This window comes from Amblyomma americanum, chromosome 9 (assembly GCF_052857255.1).
Source record: "Amblyomma americanum isolate KBUSLIRL-KWMA chromosome 9, ASM5285725v1, whole genome shotgun sequence".
Taxonomy (NCBI): Eukaryota; Metazoa; Arthropoda; class Arachnida; order Ixodida; family Ixodidae; genus Amblyomma; species Amblyomma americanum.
Genome location: NC_135505.1, coordinates 63128272 through 63149148, shown reverse-complemented (window position 1 = coordinate 63149148; position 20877 = coordinate 63128272). Strand labels below are relative to the sequence as shown.

General features: G+C 48.9%; 1 protein-coding gene across 1 annotated transcript in view; it reads right to left on the bottom strand.

Moving 5' to 3' along the window:
- Positions 1 to 19922, bottom strand: part of LOC144103387 (uncharacterized) — a 20790-nt gene extending 868 nt beyond the window's left edge. Inside the window, exons 1-3 of the mRNA XM_077636119.1 lie at positions 19687 to 19922; positions 17154 to 17941; positions 4290 to 4551 (exon numbers count right to left, since the gene is read on the bottom strand). Coding sequence (XP_077492245.1) covers positions 4290 to 4551; positions 17154 to 17941; positions 19687 to 19762 — 1126 coding nt within the window. The 5' untranslated portion in view covers positions 19763 to 19922. The remainder of the gene's footprint in view (positions 1 to 4289; positions 4552 to 17153; positions 17942 to 19686) is intronic.
- Positions 19923 to 20877: the final 955 nt, after the last annotated feature.

The window sequence follows — 20877 nt, the reverse complement described above, 5'->3', positions numbered from 1 at the left end:
ATGACTGTAGGTGCAGTTTGGACGATAAAACGCCCTCCGGGCGGAAAGTGCAGCGCGAGAAGTTTCTAGATTTGGCTCAAGCAAGTTTATCAGGCAAATACAACAATCACGGAAACCTTCTCACAGCAAAACACAATCCTCTCAGCTTCATGCAAGGCAGCAGCATTCAGGACAATAGCAAACATAGCCAAAGCAATATGTGGACCTGCTAGCGTTGCTTTTTAGCATTAACACGGGTGCAATTCCCATTTATATTAACGAAACAGTGCAAGATCAGACGTTGAAGGAAGACCCCGAGGTCACAAATAAAGTCCTCACTGGCCTACAAGACCTAGTTCTCGTGAATCAGACACCCAGCAGCGACCACAAAGTACAAAAGTGAAGGGGTCATACTTTGCATACCAGTCGCCGCGGTGGCTCAGTGGTTGTGGCGCTCGGCTGCTGACCATAAAAACGTGGGTTCGATCCCTGCCGTGGCGGTAGCATTTCGGTGGAGGCCAAGTGTTATTGACCCGTGTACTGTACTATGTCAGTGCACGTTAGAGAACCCCAGGTGGCCGAAATTATCCAAAGCCGTCCACTACGGCGTACCTTGTAGTATTAGTCACTTCGGGACGTTAAACCCCATAAACCAAACAATCTTTGCATATCGCTTCGCAGATACGGAAGTTGATGATGTCAGACAGGAAACACATGGACTACATTTCACCAAGTTAAGTAAACGTACCTTGATCGCATATGGGTCGCCCTTCTCTCTCGCGTTCGAAGGGTCACAGGTTCGATTCCCATGTAGTTACTCGTATTTTCTCTTCAGCCTACTAACCTTTTGAAGGATACAGTGCACTTCAAAGATGAAAATGCTTCGAAGAAGAAATTTTGTGTTCAGAATTCAGGTATCTTTTCTAAAATAACCGTAAAAATGTAGCGACCTTTAAATGACCAAACATAGTTTTTTCCACTTTCGATTTTTGGACCATTCGAATTTTTCTTATACAGACGGCTTAAGTATGTCGTGTGAAGATGCTTTTATGATTAGTACAGAGCGAACTTGTTTTTGTCATGGAAGGCAACCTTTTAATTACCTGAAATTTTTACGAAAATTATTTCTAGTGCTAATAACAGAGAAAACTAGCACGGTTCAACGTTCTCTTTCACCGCGCGAGCTGTATCGCATTAAGCTCTTTAGGAGCCCTGCTAGACAGAAAAAACATATTTGCAGCAGATGCCTTTTCCCTTCGCTATGTCCCAGACCTCCGACGACGACCCAGGCATGTCTGCGTTCCGTGATCACGCGACCACGCTCTGCACGTGCCTTCCTCTTCCGGGGAGGCGCGCAAAAGGGGGAAGTGAGGGCGCGGGCTCTTGACCACACCCAGGATGCACCCCGCCTCTTCACGTTTCGTGCAACCTTTGCCGACATTTGGATGTGACACATGGTATTGAAGACGCCCCAAACACTTCTAAACGCCTCTCAGACGCCACACGCAGCTTAGAGTCGAGAGCCTGGAGAGATGCAACGCGCACAGCATTGCTAGAATTCGCTTCGGACACTGCGACGAGGGAAGGGATAAAGGGGCGAGTTACCGCAGCGCTGTAGTAGAGGTCTCCAGATTAATTGCGACCATCTGGGAAACATTAACGTGCACTGACATCGCGCAGCACGCGCGCGTCTTTTGCGTTTCGGCTACATCGAAGCACGGCCATCCACATATGTCATAGAAAGAATGGGGCAGCGTTTACGCTAGCTGGCGTAATGCCGCAGACACTAAGGTAGGATTACTTTTTGCCTTTTAATTCCGGTGCTGCCAAACCGTCAGTGTTCACAGAAAAGAACATTTGCATAAAACGCACTGGCAAAGGAAAACTGACAGATTTTACTTCATTGATTTCTTCTTGGGAATTCACCACCTCTTTAACATTCCTTTTGTTCTTTTTTTGATGACTTGAATTCTTTTTCTGAAAATGGGCTCCGCAAACACTCGGCTGTTGCAACGTTCACACTATATCTTTTTAGCAGTAATAATTAAAAATATTGAAACAAGTCGCTAAAAATATGCATGCGATGATTTCCATGATCACCAGGCAGTATGCGACCAAAACAATTTCGAAGGTGCATTTCGAAGGGCAACAAAAAATGTTTCATGTTCTCCAGTTTCGGAACATTGGCAAATAAAAGGTCAATTTGCTTCTCATTTGTAGAGAACCGGTTCCCCCTCCGTTTCGACGCTGCCGACATCTCCATCGCCGTGCGTCAGGACAGCACCGGCTGGGCGACGAGGGAAGTCTCCCTCGTAGAAGACGGGGAAGGAGCAACTGGAGCGCCACCTCGAAGGTTACGCGGAACTCTCCGGAGCCGGAGAGAGACTCTTCGTGACCCGGCCAGCGTCACGAGAGTTTACAGCCATACGCTCTCGCCACTTTCCGCGGCAGACGCCCGGAGATCCGTCGTGCCTTGCCGCTGGACTTCTAGTTCCAGGCAGCGAACGCACGCTCTCGGCACCTTCCCCATCAAATGCTTCCGGATGGCTTTGCCCCAAGAATGTGGCGCGCACGGGAAGACCTGCCCGCCATTCTCGGCCCATACAAACGTTCACCGCCGATACCTTCGAAGTCGCGCCCATGCCCAGCCGGTAAGTCAGAAGCCCTTCTGACGGAGTCTTCTACTTCCGAGGAATACTTCAGTGATGTTCTGTAGCTAGCTGGCCCGCTCTGGTGTTTGCAACTATAGTATTGCAGTTATCTGGGTAGGACCACTCGCAAAGATGATGTCTCCAAGCGCCAGCGCGCACTTAAACCATTTCGTGTATTTTTTTTCGCGGTCTTTTTCAGGGTGGTAGTTGGGCCTGAGGCTTTTCGGAGCTTGCACCAGGTCAGAAGAGACACGACCAAAGGACCATGGAGTTGAGAGCGGGCGCACGTTGCTGCCCACCAGTTTTTTTTAACCTCGCATGAACTGAGCAGTCTCGTTCAACTGAAGAAAGGGCTCTGTTCACTCCACTTTTGCGTTTGCACAGCCGGCCGACACATTTTGCAAGTGACTTAAGCATTGTGCCACCACTCCCTCGCGGACGCCGGTTCTTCTCCCGTGACCTACGTTAGAGGCACGTCGAGAGCACTTAGGCAATCTTGCCGGTCCGGTGGAGCCACCCAGGCTTCCTGTCCAGTGCACGTCATCTCGCTCCCGACTGCTGCGACAGAGCAACCTGTATCCTCTTCGCCGCATCCATCCGGAACACCTGTGGCGAGACCAGTCAGCAGTCACCTCAGGCTGCCCCGTGGACTGCTTCAGAATTCAAGCCTGCAGTTTACATCCGGCCTTCTCTTCGCGGGCCTGCGAACACCAAACCCTCAGGCCATGCGAGTCGTTCTAGCGGAGACCTTTACGCGGGCCTGCGAACACCAAACCCTCAGGCCATGCGAGTCGTTCTAGCGGAGACCTTTACGCCACCTTCGGAACACCGCGGAAGTTAGCGTGGACGCTGTCGGCGTCACCTCCGCTGCAATACCTGCCTCCAGTGAATGAAGACCAGGAGACTCCTTCATAACATATATGTACCTACAGGCGCGTAGGCTTATTTAAGGTTGGGGGATGTGGTGATCTCCAACGCCATCCCTATTTTTTGGCATTCCCGCGATGTACCCCGCAGCAACAGCATCGCCTCGATGCGGGGCGCGCCATGTGGCTCTTTCTTGATAACAAGAGAGAGCGCTGGCCTGGCACGCCACAGACGGCTTCCTGCGCGCGCGCGGGACACAGCATCTCGCTTTTCGGCTGGGGAACGTCGTCGGGGGCGGACGTAACGGCCGCGGCGCTCCGCTCTCCGCCAGCGGGGCGAGAAGTTGTGGAGAGGACCGCTCTCCGCACCTCGTGCCGTCCGGCGCGGAGTATCCCCTGCCCTAGCGTGGGCGAACATTCGCTGGTAACCTTGCTGGTGAATCGGACGACCTCGATTTCTTAGCGTGCTTTGTTGCCAGCTGGCATTATTGTTGCTGTAGGAATAAACGTCTTGTTTGTGTCAGTCAGAGTGTCGTTCCATTGTTCCCTCAGAGCAAGGTCCGCCGCGGTCGTCGTGCGCTCGGTAGCGTACGCGATCACAGGGTAGGGTCCGGTGGTTTTGAAAAGTGTCAGCCGTGTTTAAGCGGGGAGGAACTATCTCCTATCTATCTCCCCTATTAAAACCCCACACATTCGAGCATGACATAATAGCGCTTGCGAAATGTCAGACCTAGAAGGCACAATTTGTGTAATGTTTTAATCAGTTTTCCAATGTGCACCTGCAGGCGCGTACCAGAGTGAGCCGTAACAGCAGGAGACGTAAGAGCACGTGCTCTAGGCTCGTCGCTCTGGTCAGGCGATCGGTTGCCCTGGGCGTTGGCCGCTGCCAGGGAAGCGCGCCTGGATCGCAACTGTGCCGCCAGGGCGACGGATGCGCGCCGGCCCTGGATGGGCGCCGCCAGCGAAGCGCGCCTCGAACGCTGCTGCATCGCCTGGGACGGTGCCTCCTCGTCCGATTCCCGGTTCGTAAACGTCACAATCTTGGCGGCCTGGCTCTGCGCACAGTTTAAATGCAGAGAAAAGCGAAGGCGAGTACACGTTGCTCAGAGGTCAGGAACCATTCGCGCAGCACCCGAGACTCGGTAGCCCAGTATGAATGTGTACTGAAGCACTTCTTCAGGAACCAACAAGCTCCGAAGCTAGTACCTCCGAATAATTCCGCTAGCCCTATTAATTATCACGCATGAATTCAGCTTCCTCCAAAACAAAAGCTCTATTTTTTCTTTCTCTCTACATGGTCTGATCCTATTTGCCAGCAAGCAACTTTGTTGTGCGGCTGCTCTGGAAGCTTGCCTATCTCTATGTGTGCATGTCCACTGCTGAGTCTGTATCAGTTTTCAGCCCTTCATCAGCCTGTACGAAGTTGTTCCTTGTGAAGACTGGAAACGGGCTTTAGAATCTTCAGAGGCTGACGCTCAACGAAGAAGATGTCGAGAAGCGCCGAACATTGCGAAGTTCGAGCGCCGAACACTCCGAAGCTCAAGCGCCGAACGATCGGTCGCTCATGCGTACTCTGGACTGAACGCGGCCTCTGATCTGTGCCTGAACAGTTCCGCTGGTTGTTCGTAACGCTGTGCTTATTACTGTGCTGCGCTGTGGTGTGCTGTGTGTGCTGTATTAGCAGTGTGCTGTGTTCTCATTACAAGTGGTGGAGGTGCCAACGATCCCTCGCCCCGGAGCTTCGCACCCGCGCATCGCCTACCACCTCTGCAATGCCTGAGACCGTCACACAAACCGCTTCACCGCTTCCGTCGGCTGTCTTCTGTCCCGGCGCCGCGCGGCAGCGTGACCCGACCATCTTCAGCGGCACAGATGACACGGATGTGGAGGATTGGTTGGCCTCCTATGAACGCGTAAGCGCATACAAGTGGGACGATAGCGTTAAGCTCACCAACGTTATATATTATCTGAGCGACGTAGCCAATCTCTGGTTTCGAAACCACAAGGCTGACATCTCAAGCTGGGCAGCTCTAAAACTAGTCTGACAGAAGTCTTTGGCCGTTCCGCAGTGCGAAAGCTTCGCGCCGAGCAACGCTTGCGAAGTCTGGCCTAGCAAACCGGTGAAAACTTCACCAGTTATATAGAAGATGTCGTCGACCTCTGCAAGCGTGTCAACTCTTCTATGAGCGAGGCCGACAAGATCAGACACATTATGAAAGGCATTGAGGATGATGCCTTCCAGATGCTCGTCGCCAAAGATCCCAAGACTGTCTCCGGTGCCATCGGCAACTGCCAAAGGTTCCATGAGCTGCGCAAACAGTGCCTTTCTACCCGCCGTGCAGGCTTTCAGGAGGCCGCACTTTGCAGCTTGGCTATCCCAGGGGATGGTGCTCTGGACCAACAGTCGCTCCTCCAGAGCATCCAGCAGTTTGTACGTGAGGAAGTCGCACACCAGCTATCTTTGTGTACCTGCACCATCCGCCTGCTCATCGGGAACGTTCCCTACACAATCGAGTTCATCATCCTCGCCCTCTCCTCTCACGACGTTATCCTTGGCTGGGACTCCCTCTCCTCACATCACGCTGCGCCCGTGTTCAGCTTGACTTGTCGCCCTAACGTGACGCCCCTTTGGACGTAACCGGTGCTGCTGCTGCTACTCAGGTCGTCTCAGAGGACACAGACGTTCCACTTTTCTTTTCAGTGCTGGTGCCTCTTGTGCTGCGCACTCAGATGCAACTGTGACTTATACCCCCTCTTTACGATGCGCTGACCAGAAGTCTGTTTTGCTGCGTCATGCTGTGCTGACAATTGTTCGTGGCTCCAGCGCTATTTATGTGGCCAACCCGTTCTCCTGCCCTACCACTTTACTCCGTGGCCAATCGCTTGGTAGCGTTGCCGTTCTCGATCCTACCTCCGCATACCCCCTCGTCGATAGCGCGGCCGGCCTTCACGTCAGCGACATTACGCCTGTTCCCATCACGAATCAGTCATCTGTAGATATTTTTCACCGTTCCGTCGACGCCGCCCTGCCGTCTACCCTACGAGACTAGCTTGTAGCCGTTCTGCAGCGTTTTCATTTGACTACCAGCAACATTGCTTGGGCCGCACCACCACCGTTGCCCATTGTATTGACACTGGAACCCATGTCCCTTTGCGCCAACGTCCGTACCGCGTGTCAGCCGCTGAGCGTAGCATCATTGACGCCCAGGTAACCGACATGCTCCACCGCCACGTGATACAACCGTCGCACAGCCTGTGGGCATCGTCAGTGGTTCTGGTCAAGAAAAAAGACGGTTCCATCCGTTTCTGCGTGTACTGCCGTCGTCTGAATAAGATTACACGCAAGGGCGTTTACCCTCTCCCCCTATTGACGATGCCCTTGACTGCCTGCAGGGCTCTGAGTTCTTTTCTTCATTGGACTTGCGCTCCGGTTACTGGCAGGTGCCGATGGCGGAGGCCGATCGCCCAAAAACTGCATTCGTCACATACGACAGGGTCTATGAATTTAATGTCATACCCTTCGGCCTCTGCAATGCACCCGCCACATTCGCGCGCATGATGGACAACATACTCCGAGGGCTCAAATGGCACACATGCCTTTGTTATCTAGATGACGTTGTAATCTTTTCACTGGACTTTCCGTCTCACCTCCAGCGCCTCCAGACTGTTCTTCGCTGCCTGGCTGATGCTGGCCTCCAACTTAATATGAAAAAGTACCGCTTCGGAGCTCGGCAGCTCACCATTCTCGGACATGTCACATCGAAGGATGGCGTTCTCCCGGATCCGGCCAAGTTGCGAGCTGTGGCCGAATTTCCAAAGCCCGCTTCTGTAAACGACCTCCGCATCTTCGTCGGCCTCTGCTCCTACTTCCGCTGCTTTGTCCGCAATTTTGCCACTATCGTCGACCCCGTGAACAAGCTCCTTTTCATCCGCGACCTTTCGGCCTGGTCGCCAGCCTGTGATGAAGCGTTTACGACACTCCGTCGCCTCCTCACCACTCCACCAATTCTGCGTCCCTTCGACCCTCGTTCTCCGACGGAACTCCACACCGATGCCTGCGGCGTCGGCCTCGGTGCAGTACTCGCTCAACGCAAGCAAAGCTTTGACGAATATGTTGTCGCTTATGCTAGCCGGACCCTCACAAAAGCTGAAGCCAACTATTCTGTCACCGAGCCATCCTTTGGGCGATTGTCAAATTTCGCCCCTACCTGTATAGGCGCCCTTTTGACGTTGTCACCGATCACTGCGCCCTCTGCTGGCTGTCCTCTTTGAATGATTCCTCTGGTCGACTGGCGCGATGGGCTCTGCGACTCCAAGAGTACGACATTCGCGTTATCTATCGTTCCGGCCGCAAACATGCCGATGCTGACGCCCTCTCACGTTCCCTGTACCATCTGAGGCAGCGCCTTGTATATCCGCCCTGCCTTCTTTGAAGTTTGAGTTCGCTGATATGGCTTCCGAGAAATGCAAAGACCCGTGGATCACTTGCCTTTTTGATTTCCTATTTGGCCAATCGTCTCGACCTCCTTCCCGTGCTCTCCGTCGTCAGTCCCATCTTATCGCCATCCGAGACGAGCTCCTTTACTGCCGCAACTATTTCCCGGATGGTCGCTAGTGGCTTCCCGTCATTCCGACACATCTGCGCTCCTTAATTTGCTCTTCTTACCACGATGATTCCCAGTGTGTCCATGCCAGATTCTTGAAGACTTTCACCCGTCTACGCAGCGGTACTACAGGCGTGGGATGGCCCGTTACGTCCGCCAGTTAGTTCAGTCCTGCACCGCATGCCAGCGACGAAAACATCCACCTCGCCAACCCGCCGCTCCTATGCAGCCGCTGCCTTGCCCAGTACAGCCCATCGAGCGTGTTGGCATCGACCTCTACGGCCCTCTTCCCAGCACATCTACGGGGAACCGCTAGATCATCGTTGCCATTGACCACCTTACACGTTACGCTGAAACATCGCCTTTATCATCCGCTACAGCCTACGACATTGCATCCTTCATTCTCCATCGCACCATTCTTCGCCATGGTGCGCCCAAAGAGCTGCTCAGTGATAGAGGTCCGGCCTTCCTCTCAGAAGTTGTAGAAGGTCTCCTTCAGGAATGCAACGTTATTCACCGCACCAGCTCCGCCTACCATCCCCAGAAAAATAGCATGGTTGAGCGTTTCAATCGCACCCTCGGCTACATGCTGGCCACGTATGTTGCTTCCAACCATTGTAACTGGGACCGCGTACTCCCTTTTGTCACATACGCTCATAACTCCGCTGCTCAAGCCACCACCAGATTCTCTCCGCACTTTCTCCTGTACGGCTGTGAGCCTTCTTGTACAATGGACACCATTCTACCTTACCGCCTTGATGCTTCCGAATTTACAACTCTTTCTCAAGCCACAATTTATGCCGAAGAATGCCGACAGCTTGCCTGGTCCTTCACTTCTCACGCCCAGCAGCAGCAGAAAAGCACCCGTGATCCCCCTTGACTTCCTCCCGCTTACATTCCTGACTCTTTTGTCTGGCTCTGGGTACCCTCCTGAGGTCCCGGCCTTTCCTCCAAACTTGTTAGCAAGTACCAGGGACCCTACCGTATTCTTCAGCAGACATCCCCCGTCAATTACCTCATCGAACCCCTTACGCCATCCCTTGATCATCGCCACCGAGGCCACGAAATTGTCCACACGACCCGTCTCAAACCTTACTACGACCCCGCCGTCGTCACATCGCCCTAGGCCGCCAGGATGGCGCCCTTTCGCCCGGGGGGAATTGTAAGACTGGACACGGGCTTTAGAATCTTCAGAGGCTGGCGCTCAACGAAGAAGACGACGAGAAGCGCCGAACACTGCAGAGGTCGAGCGCCGAACACTAGGAAGCTCCAGCGCCGAACGCTCGGTCGCTCATGCGTGCTCTGGACTGAATGCGGTCTCTGATCTGTGCCTGGACGGTTCCGCTGGTTGTTCGTGACGCTGTGCTTATTAATGTGCTGTGCTCTTATTACTGTGCTGTGGTGTGCTGTGTGTGCTGTATTAGTAGTGTGCTGTGTTCTTATTACACTTGGGATTATCAATCCTTCTGCCTAAGAAGTACGAACTTCAACGTCAGCTGTCTCCGGGCGGCTGCAGCAGCTGATACTTGCTCATAAACTCTCGCACACATGTAAAGTCATCTTCGAGAAATCATCGTGCACATGAACACGGGCGCTAAGAAGACGACATGGATATGTACAGCGTCATTATACAGAGGGCTTTAAAGAGCACGCTTGTATTAGGAAGATCAGCCAAACGAAATCGCTCAAGCGCATAACTCACTAGGAACTTGCATGTTTCTGGAGCGAAGAAATGGCATGAAAATCTCAGCTGATGTTCTGAAAAACGTGACCCTTTGCCAGACAGGCTGATGCATGTATCGCTCACAAATGAGTCATATCCATGCTCTCTCTGCCTACCGCGTCAATGAATCGCGGTTGTGGAATACAATACATGATTTAAAATACAGCCCGCGAAAAACCGCACTGCCAATTTGGCGCCAGTGGAGAACTAAATTACTCGAGAAACGACTGAAGCTAACTGCATGAAAATATTGTTAGCCAAGGCGGTGGTCAGACTGCAGACCTGTGACGCAGCGGGGGGTGCTATGAATCTCTGGCTCCGGAGAGGCCGCCATTGGAATCTGAACCTGGCAAAGTTTAACGTTAGTACCTTATCTGGTGAGCCTATCCTAGCAGTTCTGTTCGAGGAATCTGCGGACATTATATGGGATGTCATAGGCCTTAGTGAACTTAGGAGGACAAGTGAGGCGTTTAGAGTACTAAAGGAAGGCCACATACTGAGCTATCGCGGATTGCCGGATAGACAAGAACAAGGTGTGGGATTCCTCATTATTCAGGATATATCTGGCCACGTTGAAAAACTCTATAATATTAACGAGAGGGTCGCAGCTCTCGTTATTAGGCTCGATAGGCGGTACAAGCTGAAGGTAGTGCAGGCCTATGAGCCTACATCCAGCCATGATGACCAGGCCGTTGAAAGCTGCTATGAAGATGTGGAATTCGAAACGAACAAAGCAAAATCCCTGTACACTGCACTGATTGGCGACTTCAATGCGATGGAGGGCAAAAAGCAGACTGGCGACCAGGCGGTATGCGACTATGGGATAGGTTCTAGGAATAGCAGGAGAGAGTAACTAGTAAAATTCGCAGATAGAAATAATTCACGGATCATGAATACCTTCTTCCACAAACGAGAGAACTGAAAGTGGACCTGGAAGAACTCCAATGGTGAGACTAAAATCTAATTGACATGATACTACGTGCTCAACCTGGCATCGTTCAGGATGTGCATGTCCTCGAAAAGGTGCGTTGTAGCCACCGAAGAATGGTGAGGTCTCAAGTTAGCTTAGACTTGAAAAGGGAACGGATTTAGCAATATTCCAGCAGAAGGACTTTTGGTATCATAAATGGAAACAGCATAAGGACAACAGCTATTACTTGGGTCAGTACAAAAAGATACGCAATAAATCCGTGGCAGTTATGCGCGCACGAAAAAAAGAATACTATACACGTTTAATCGAACGGAGCACCGGTAACTCTAAAAAACTCTGGAAAATCGAAAAAAATGTTATAGGCAAGCCACAGAAACAGACGTTCTCTGACGTGGTTGATCAGAATGTTGTAAACAGCTTTAATTCATACTTTACTACCGTTGGAATTTCGTCAGGTACCAATGTACACAACACAGATATAAACTCTTTGTTACCAAGCCCGCTCTCAAACTCCTTTCGAATGGATGACATTGAACTTAACGAGATGCACTCAACATTAGCAATTATGGATAGTAATAAAGCCGCAGGTATAGATGAAATTACAGTACGTATGTTAAAAGAAAATATTGATATTCTGGGTCCAATAATATGTCACGTCATCAATCACTCACTTCAAACCGCCACGTACCCTACGTCGCTCAAGACAGCCCGAGTTGTCCCAATATACAAGGACGGTGACCGCTCAAGCCCTTCTAGTTATCGACCAATATCCGTGCTCAGTGCCATTAATGTACTTTTTGTGAAAATCATTGCGAATCGATTCAATAGCTTTACACAAAAATACAACATAAGTTGCCCACAGCAACACGGTTTTCGGCCAAACCATTCAACCTCATCAGCGGTGCAGTCTTTAGCCCACATTATAAACTGTGCTTTAAATGACAATGAACTTGTAGCTGTAGTCTTTGTCGATTTAAAAAAGGCTTTCGATACCGTCGACCATTCTATCCTTTTGTGTAAGTTAAAACACTACGGATTTAAGGAACGGATTTTCTATTTGTTTTCCAGTTACTTCAGTGAACGTCAACAGATAGTTGTCATAAATAATGTCTCATCATCACCACAACGTATTCATACTGGCGTACCCCAAGGGTCCGTTTTGGGACCCATACTTTTTTCTATATCTGTTTCCGACCTTCCCCGTGTCTTAAAATTCGTAGAAATGCTGATGTATGCAGATGACACCGCTGTAATATTTGCAGGCAGTAGCATCGAGGAAATACAGTTCAAAGCAAACGAAGATTTGGCAAACGTCTGTAAATGGTTTTCAGCCAATAGGCTTACTGTAAATGTCAAGAAAACAAAATATACTATATTTCATTCCCGCAGAAAACAAGTAGATCCTAACTCTCTAACCATCTGTATTAACAACTCCCTACTGGAATATACTCCTTGTTTTAAATATCTTGGCGTATTGTTTGACAGACACCTGCACTGGCAAAACCATTTATTAGCAGTGGAGGCGAAAATAGCATCGGGGTGCTGTAAACTGCTTCAAGCACGTGATTTTTTTGGCAAAAGTACATTATGTATTTTATACTTTGCCTTTATCTACAGTCATCTCTCATACTGTCTGGACTCATGGGGATGGACCTACAGTAGTTATCTTCAGCCAATCAGAAAAGTGCAGAAACGATCATTACGAATCATAACGCATTCTACGCAGGATCACCCCAGCAACCCATTATTCCATGACCTACGGATATTACCTTTCGATTCACTACGCCTCCTAAAAACAGCCACTGTCGTTAACAGCATCGTAAGAAACAAGCACCCCTTCCATATGTCCCTCTTCCATACATCATCTCGTGCTACCAGAAATGTAGCATTAGGCAACTTTAATTTACCGCCCACGCACAATGTTTATGGAGAACGACGGCTCTCTTTCACTGGTGTTAAGATATGGAATACTCTTCCACAAGAAATAAAATATGCTCAAAATTTTGCACATACAGCTAAAAAATTCTTTCAGCTCATGCATTAAACATGTTAAAAGACATCTATCTGCATTTCAGATCCCATTTATCATAATAATTTGAAGTGCACGATGTTTTCCGAGGCGACTGTTCCTTGTTAGCTTTTTTTTTCTCTTTCCCCCATTTGTACTATGTATATAGCTCTCTCTCCGCTCTTCTAAGTTTTTACTGTGCATGCGACGAAGTGTCTGCATTATGTAATTTCATTTCTTGAACCCATAACTAGCCTACGGCTACGGGTCCGAACAGTGCTGGACACTCTTTTTTTGTGTTTTCATCGATTAATAAAAAAATTTGAATTTGAATTTGAAGAAGCTAGTGAAAAGGAAGTCCTAAGTGAGTTAGCGGTAAGGGGGAAAATAGAGCAAATCAGGATGTCGCTGCAAAACAGATATTCAAGTTTAACTGAGAAAGGCGATCTTGTCTAAACAATGAACGATAATCTAACAGCTATCATTACGGTGTGCGCAGTCGAAGGAGGTGGTAGGAATCTTCGTCAGGATACTGGCAAGCTATCTCAGGAGACGAAAGATCTGATTAAAAGACGCCAAAATATGAGGGCATCTAACCCTACAAAGGACTAGAAGAGCTATCGAAGTTAATAAATAAGCGCAAGGGGAGGGGGGGGGGGGGTAGCCTACATAAGGAAGTTTCATATGGAGAGAATCGAGTATGCTCTAAAGATCTGAGATAGCCTAAACGCGGTGAAGAGGAAACTAAGCACAGGTAAGAACCAGGTGTATGCTTTAAGAGACAAGGAGGGCAAAGCCATCAGCAATATGAATAAGATAGCTAAAATTCTTGGATTTCTGCACAAACCTGTACAGTAGCCAATGTAATCAGATCGTTAATGAGAAAGGCAGTAGTGCACAGCAATGCGTCATTCCACCAGTAACGAAAGAGGAAGTAATGAAAGCCTTAGGAGCAATGGAAAGGGGAAAAGCAGCTGTGGAAGATCAGGTAACAGCAGATCTGTTGAAGAATTCAGGGGACATCGTGCTAGAAAAACTAACCACCCTGTATGCGCAACACCCTATGTCATCGATCGTATTGAAAGCTTGCAAGAATGCAATTATTATCTTATTTCATAATAAAGGAGAGCCAAGGACTTGACAAATTACTGACCAATCAGCTTACTGTACTTGCCTAAATGTTATTTACTAAGGTAATTGCTAATAGAGTCAGGGCAACGTTAGACTGGCATCAACCAAATGATCAGGCAGGCTTTAGTAATGAATTTTCCACACTAGATCATATTCACACCATTATTCAGGTGATAGAGAGAAGCGAAGAATATAACCAACCCCTAAATATAGCTTTCAATGATTAAGAGAAAACATTCGACTAAGTAGAAATCCTGCAGTCCTACAGGTATTGCGAAATCAGGAACAAGAATAGCCTTATGTAAAAATATTGGAAGACATATAAACCAACCGCACCGCTATCAATGCTCTACATAAAGTTAGGAATTAAATTCCAATCATGAAGTGCGTCGGGCAAGGAGACATATTCTCGCCAATGATATTCACCGCCTGTTTACAGGAGGTATTCCGAGGCCTGAGATTGGAATAGTTGGTGATAAGAGTCAATGGAGAATTCCTAAATATTCTGCTATTCGCTGATGACATTACCTTGCTGAGTCACCAAGGAGAAGAGCTGCAATATGCTCAATGAGTCCAAACGGGCAGAGCCGAAAGGTGGGACTAAAATTTAACATGCAGAAAACCAAAGTAATGCTCAAGAGCCTAGCAAGAGAGCAGCAGTTCACAATTGGCAGCGAGGTGCTCGAAGTGGTAAAGGAATCTCCTTAGGGCTGCTAGCGACAGCTGATCAATTTCATGAGAGGGAAATACCTAGAAGGATAAGGCTGGAGTGGAGCGCATCTGGCAAGTTCTCTTGGATCACCAATGCCAGTTTGTTAATATCCCTGAGGAGGAAAATGTACAGCAGTTGTATATTAGGGTACTCACCTACGGAGCAGAAACATGGAGGCTAGCGAAAAGGGTTCATGTTAAGTTAAGGAGAGGGCGGTGAGCCATGGTGTAACGATAGGTGCAACGTTAAGAGACAGCAAGCGGGCAGATTGGGTGAGGGAACAAACGCGGGTTATTGATATATAATAGTCGAAATCAAGAGGAAGAAGTGGGCTCGGGCAGGGCACGTGTTGCGAAGGCAAGATAACCTCTGGTCCTTAAGAGTAACGGAGTAGATTCCAAGTGAACGCAATCGTAGCAGGCGGCGACAGAAGGCTAGGTGAGTGGAGCAGATTAAGGAGTTTGAAAACATAGGGTGGGCGCAGCTGCCAAAGGACCGGGTTATTTGGAGAGACCTAGGAGAGGCCTTTGCCCTGCAATGGTTGCAGTCACGCTGATGGTGATGATGACCGCACTGACCTCTCGCGCGGTTTTTGCCGACGTCCATCTATCGAGACTGTTTATCCAAGATTAACGTATACCACCTTGAGGCATTTCACCAAAACTCCATTACAACCTCTTGCAATAAAAACCTCTGACGGGCAGAGAAACATGTGACTAGATACGACGGAAATGTGACACGTGCCACAGTGTGTGGCCTAAAAATGTGTTTGGTCGCGTAGCTTATGAAAAATGATGGTTTGGTTTGGTTTATTGGTGTTTAACGGATCTATACCAATGATCAAAGATTAAGAATTTATCAGGCACCTACCGCCCTAAACAATTTTTCGGGTGATTTTGATTTTAGTGTTTCTCTCAAACATTTTAATGGAATAACCAAGCTCTACGTAATGCAAAATGACATGTTAAATTCTTAAACTTTTGTGCAGTGACGTTCTGACAGATTCTTAGCTCACCTAATAGATACAGCCCCTTTTTGTGAATGAACAATGTTATTACCTTTGGAAAGTCTTGTGTATTTCACCTATTTATTTTCTGTTCGCAAGCGAAGTCTGGGTTTTATGTAATTTTTGTTGCTCCCCTGTGATCTCGTTTCATGCAATGTGCGAGCCTCCTTCTCTTCGCTTTGTTCTGCAACACGATGAATACTTTTCTTCATAAGCAAGAAACGAAGACTGAAGCCTTTGAAAGCCTTTGAAAGCGACTCAAAGGAAGGAGAGAATGAAGGACGCGAACCCATAGTTAGAGGCAGAGCCGGGCTTCCCACAATTCTTCATAAGACGGCGTTATAACTGCCAAAGTAAGGGTCATTTCAATGTACTGAGTATTTTTATGCTCAAAGCCTCGCCAAATACGCACATGGAGGGAACATTCGTGTCTTTCGGCTGGCCTCACACTACTATATTTGTCAGTAAGCAGCAACATATAGAACAAGAATGCCTGAGTGCTATGTGAGAGTGGCTGTCAGTCACGTGAGGCCTTGTGGCGTCTTAGGCACAGTCGGTAGACGGAGTATGCGTCTCGAATGGTTACTGGCGAAGTTCGCGCCATTTAACTAATTGTGTGTACATATCCCTACGCAGTTCGGCAAAATACGCTGTTTCGATTTTTCCCATAAAAGACTGTTGACTCTGGTTATAGTTCCCTTTTAAAAGTATAGCCGCGGAGAAATCTAAAATACTTGTTAATCATTTGCATCAGCTTGACTGTAGTCCGGTGCTCTCGCTGGTTTTTAATGACGTTGTACTCGCTCTGTCCGAACCTCTGCTCTTGACACGTTTATTGGGCTGCCGCATTGTTTTTTACTGACTAATAAATGCTGTGCACCCCCACTTCTCTCTTGCATCAGCCGCACATATCCTGTTGCCTGCCCATATCGAGTCCTTAATGTGATTAACCGTCAAACGGCAGCCTCTGCTGCATTGTCTGTGCTGCACGCTCTGAGTGGCAGCCATTCCTGTCGTGTGGAGAGACTCTGCTGGCCAGCACATTTTCTTCCTCGCCTCCACGTAAACTCCTTAATTCTGTTCTCTGATGCATTTATTAAGACAACTGCAGTTACCCACATTTGGGGCCCTTTATACTACCTTGATCAACCATGCACAAAAAATCGTCTCGTATATGAGCCAAGTATCCTACAACCATTGCCGTTTTTATCTTGGACCTACAACAGTAACGACGTCCATTACAGAGGCGCCAGCTAACCTACAGAGGCTTTCAGCCAAAACCACTACGCAGCAGTATTTACAAAGTCACACAAGGAGCATACAGATCGAATGGTTTATGATCCGCAAAACTAAGCACATGTAAAAAACATGCACAAATCCTTTCACCTATAATCCGCTTCGGAGTTACTGCGAGTGCTCACCCACCATTAAACACTGGTGTACGCGACTCTGCGTTCAACATGGCGCGTATACATACTCGTCTAGATCTCTTGAAAAAATGGGCTGCGCACGGTATGAGAACTTGCGGACTTGACAGCTTACCGCCAAGGTATTCCACCAGTTGGAACGAGCAGGCGCAGCTGCGCCACTACCCTCACGCGTCTCGTCCAGCTTCGTTGGCGGCAGCGCTAGGGTTTGCCCCGTTGCCGCAGCGTAAGCGCCCTCAGGTGCCTCCAACGGAGCTCCCGCTACTTGTGTGCCTGGTTTCATGATCTTTCGCCCTACGGCGATAGGGACGGGCATCGAACCACCTGGTGGCGGTGGCATCAGCAAGAGGGGATTAGTTGCTGGCAATAGCGGTCTGTAACTAATGCCTCCCGGCGCGGCCATTGCCGCAGCACGTGGAACCGGAGCAACTGCTCCCGATGCCACTTGGCCGTACATTGGTCTCGTCGCCATTGTAGCTGCTGGATGGGCGAATGGGACATCGGCCGGCTGCGCGTATTTGGCTGCGGACGTCCTCCGGCTGCTTCCTGGAGATCCTGTCGAACTGGCTGGCCGCAGTTGAGGCTGCGCCGGCAGCTTTCCGCCACCTCCTCTGGCGATGGGATAACGTGCCAGAGTAAGCGCGGCCGGAGCTTGCAGGCCGGGCTGGCCCATTGCAGCTCCTGGATACCTGGCTTGGCTGAGGACAAGCGGCGGTCTAGAGCCTATGGGAGCGCGATGTGGCAGCGTATTTATTGGCATATTCGAGGCGGGCTTCGTGCTAGCGTCACTGGGTGGGGAGGCGCCACTTGTCTCTCCTGGCGAGGCTCTCATTGCCTCCTCGTTTTCGTTACTGCCGTACGCAACCAGAGACCAGACCGACCCTCTTGTTATGTTGGCTTGGCCTGCGAGTTTCCAAAAGCAAAATACGGATACGTGTGAAAATGGTACTTACGCTGAACTGAGTGTAAAATGTGCGCGTGAAATATGGAATCGCTAAACATTAGTATGCCATCCCGAAAATGAATCTGCTCTTTGATACCCAGATAAGTTGTGATTGTTAACGCGCATCTCTTCTACTCCGGTGAACGAAATCATACGCAATCGGCTTGTATACCAGACATTTCAGCGAGTGCTTTAGAAAATTCCTAAAGACAAGGTTCTTGAGATAGACACTAAATCTATTCAGCAATATCCTTCCACCTTGAGCTGATTTCATTTATATAGAAAATCAAATTAATAGGCGATCAAGGTAAGAGATATTCGCTAATGGATTCAATGTTCACGAAGTCTTGTTGTTACTGCCAAAGACGAGTTCGCAGTCTTGGAGAAGACAATGACATAGTATCCTGTGCAACGAAAAAAAAGGTGCTGTAAAGCGCCAGGACATTTGGTGCTTTTTTTCTGCGTAAACAAACTGAGCACCAGAGTAGCGCAAAAACCTCATCACATAAGACTCACACGCTCGTGAAGAGTTGCAAAATCTGTGCCGCCAAATTAGAAATGTGGCTTCATTGCACCGCCGTACGTATTCTTTTCCCTTTGTTTTCTTTCGGAAAAGAATTGAGAGACACTTAAGTTCGTCATTCAGGGGATCAGCCGACAGCTTTAATTGGTGCCGTCAGTGGTTCCTCTTCGCACTCTGAAATGAACACTATGCCCTCTTTCAAAATCACAACCATTTGGTGAAAGACCAAACGAAAACATAACTTTATTCATGTCATACGAAGCTGCCTGCGTGGCGAATCGGTAGCGTTTCTGACACCCAAGCTAAGGGTTCAAAGTTCGGTTCCCAGAAAAATTGCCCCAGTTTTCTTTTCAGCACAGTTAACTTGCGTTATTTACACGCATGTCCTAATGACGTTTCAGTGAAGTTGCGACCTCGTAATCTGCAATCTTCTGATGTTTTATTCACTCTTGTGGCCACATAGCCATATCAAAAAACCTATGCAGAAAATTGGACGCATTAACCTCTGGCGCAAATGCATTGCGCGTACGATTTTAATTTCTTTTGTTTACAGCTGCGTTGCTAGAGCAGTCATCCACGGTGTAAAAGTGTTTTTTATTGTCCGCTGGCACCATGCGCGACTAGCGAAATGAGCTGCTCACGTAAAAGAAGAAAAAATTCCTGACTTAGAGCAGCGAGTTCACAGGTGTTGCTCGGTGTGCCCAGTGCAAGAAATTGCGCAACAAAAAATAGAAAGAAGAAAAGGTATTTTAACGCCGCCAACTGGTTTGCTAGAGGAAAACGCACAGCCTAACCGTGCGTAATTCAGGCATTTACTTCCCTGCAAGTGAAGAAGCGCATTTTCTCGACCTCCGATTTCTGCTGCCTTGTCGCATCCCTTACCTCATGCCCTAGAGCACACATTCAAACGTTCTGTTCTACTCCAAAAAAGCGGGTTCAAACCAAGTCCTCTGCAGTGCCGCTCCTCTGTTTCATTTAGGTATCACTTCTGCGGTCTAAGTCCCGAGCGATCAACAAGTCCCTGTGCACCAAACTACGCGAGGAGTGGAGTAACTTGTTTGAATGGTCACCGAACTCCTTGACTTCTGACCTTCTTTTTCGGCGCTTGCCGCGTTCGACCAACTACTGCGTAGAGCCTGTAGATGGATGTGGATACCGCGTCACTAAACCAATAGAACTCACCACTCTGACGGCGCGTGGTGCTTCTCTTCCGGCTACTTGGAGCACTCGGTGCATTCGGCTCCTCAGAGCTGTCCATTGCGGTCGCTCGGCTGGAACGCCTGCCTAAGGGTGCCGCGTCTACAGCCTCGTCCCCGAATTCCTTCGTAGTTCGCCCCGATGGTTCTCCTCGCTTCCCAGTGAAGTCTTCTTCGGACGCGGCAGTCCTGCAGTCTTGCAGACGTTGATGTGGTTGTTTGTCTCACAGTATCTTCTTCTTCTTCTTCTCCTCAAGTAATATGGCACATACCCACGTGGGGGGGATTGGCCAAGGTATAGAGTAGAATGCCAATGAAGCATTTGCGCGGGCAAGGAAACGTCAGAAGACTGAATCAAGAAAAAAAAAAGTGGAAAAATAAAATGAATTCAAGAGGTATGAGTCATCCGGAATAGAATCAATCTAGCCTTTTTCGGACATGCGAAAGAATTTTGTACATAGCTAACAAGATAATCGATTAGTTGCACTTATGTAATCGTGAAGGTAGCCGCATACACTGCTTAACGGGAATCCCTTGGCGCTCGCACCGAACGATAGAAGAACTGTAAGAGACAGAGGCAGTCCTAGCCTCGCAGTATCGCAGTCGTTCAGCTTTTTTCATCTGGCTTCTTCTTCCTCAATATGCACCACGTGATGCGCGTTTCGTGTAAGGGACACAATGGCTTCATCAACGCACAACTCCTGCTAGAGGCTGTCTTTTTCTGCTTGTATTTCTCATTTTATTCACTTTATAAGCCCCAAAAGCAGAATTGGAGAGAAAAATTAGACTAGTCTGAATATTGTCACCACTAATAACGTATCCTGCCGATAATGAGAAGAAGCAGGTGTGGCGGCTTCCTATTGGCCGCCACATCGAGCTGTCACCACCTTGCGGCGAACCACTCCTTATTATAAAGCGAAAGCTTTACTGGTCGCGAACTTGTGATTTCGCAGTGGCGGTGCTCCGAGGAGGCACATGACGTCACAATGTGCACCTCGCCACGGATCCGTGTTTTCCAAATTGTTGTTTTTCAAACCAAAACTCCAAGAAGGGTCCCCCTTTGTAAGTGCAGGAAATGGTTTAAAAATAGGCCATTAAGCTCTGTAGTTGCGGCGCTGCTGAGGTTGACTGCTCCCCGCAGAATCCGCAGTGACCCGGCACTGATTCATGCGTGTAC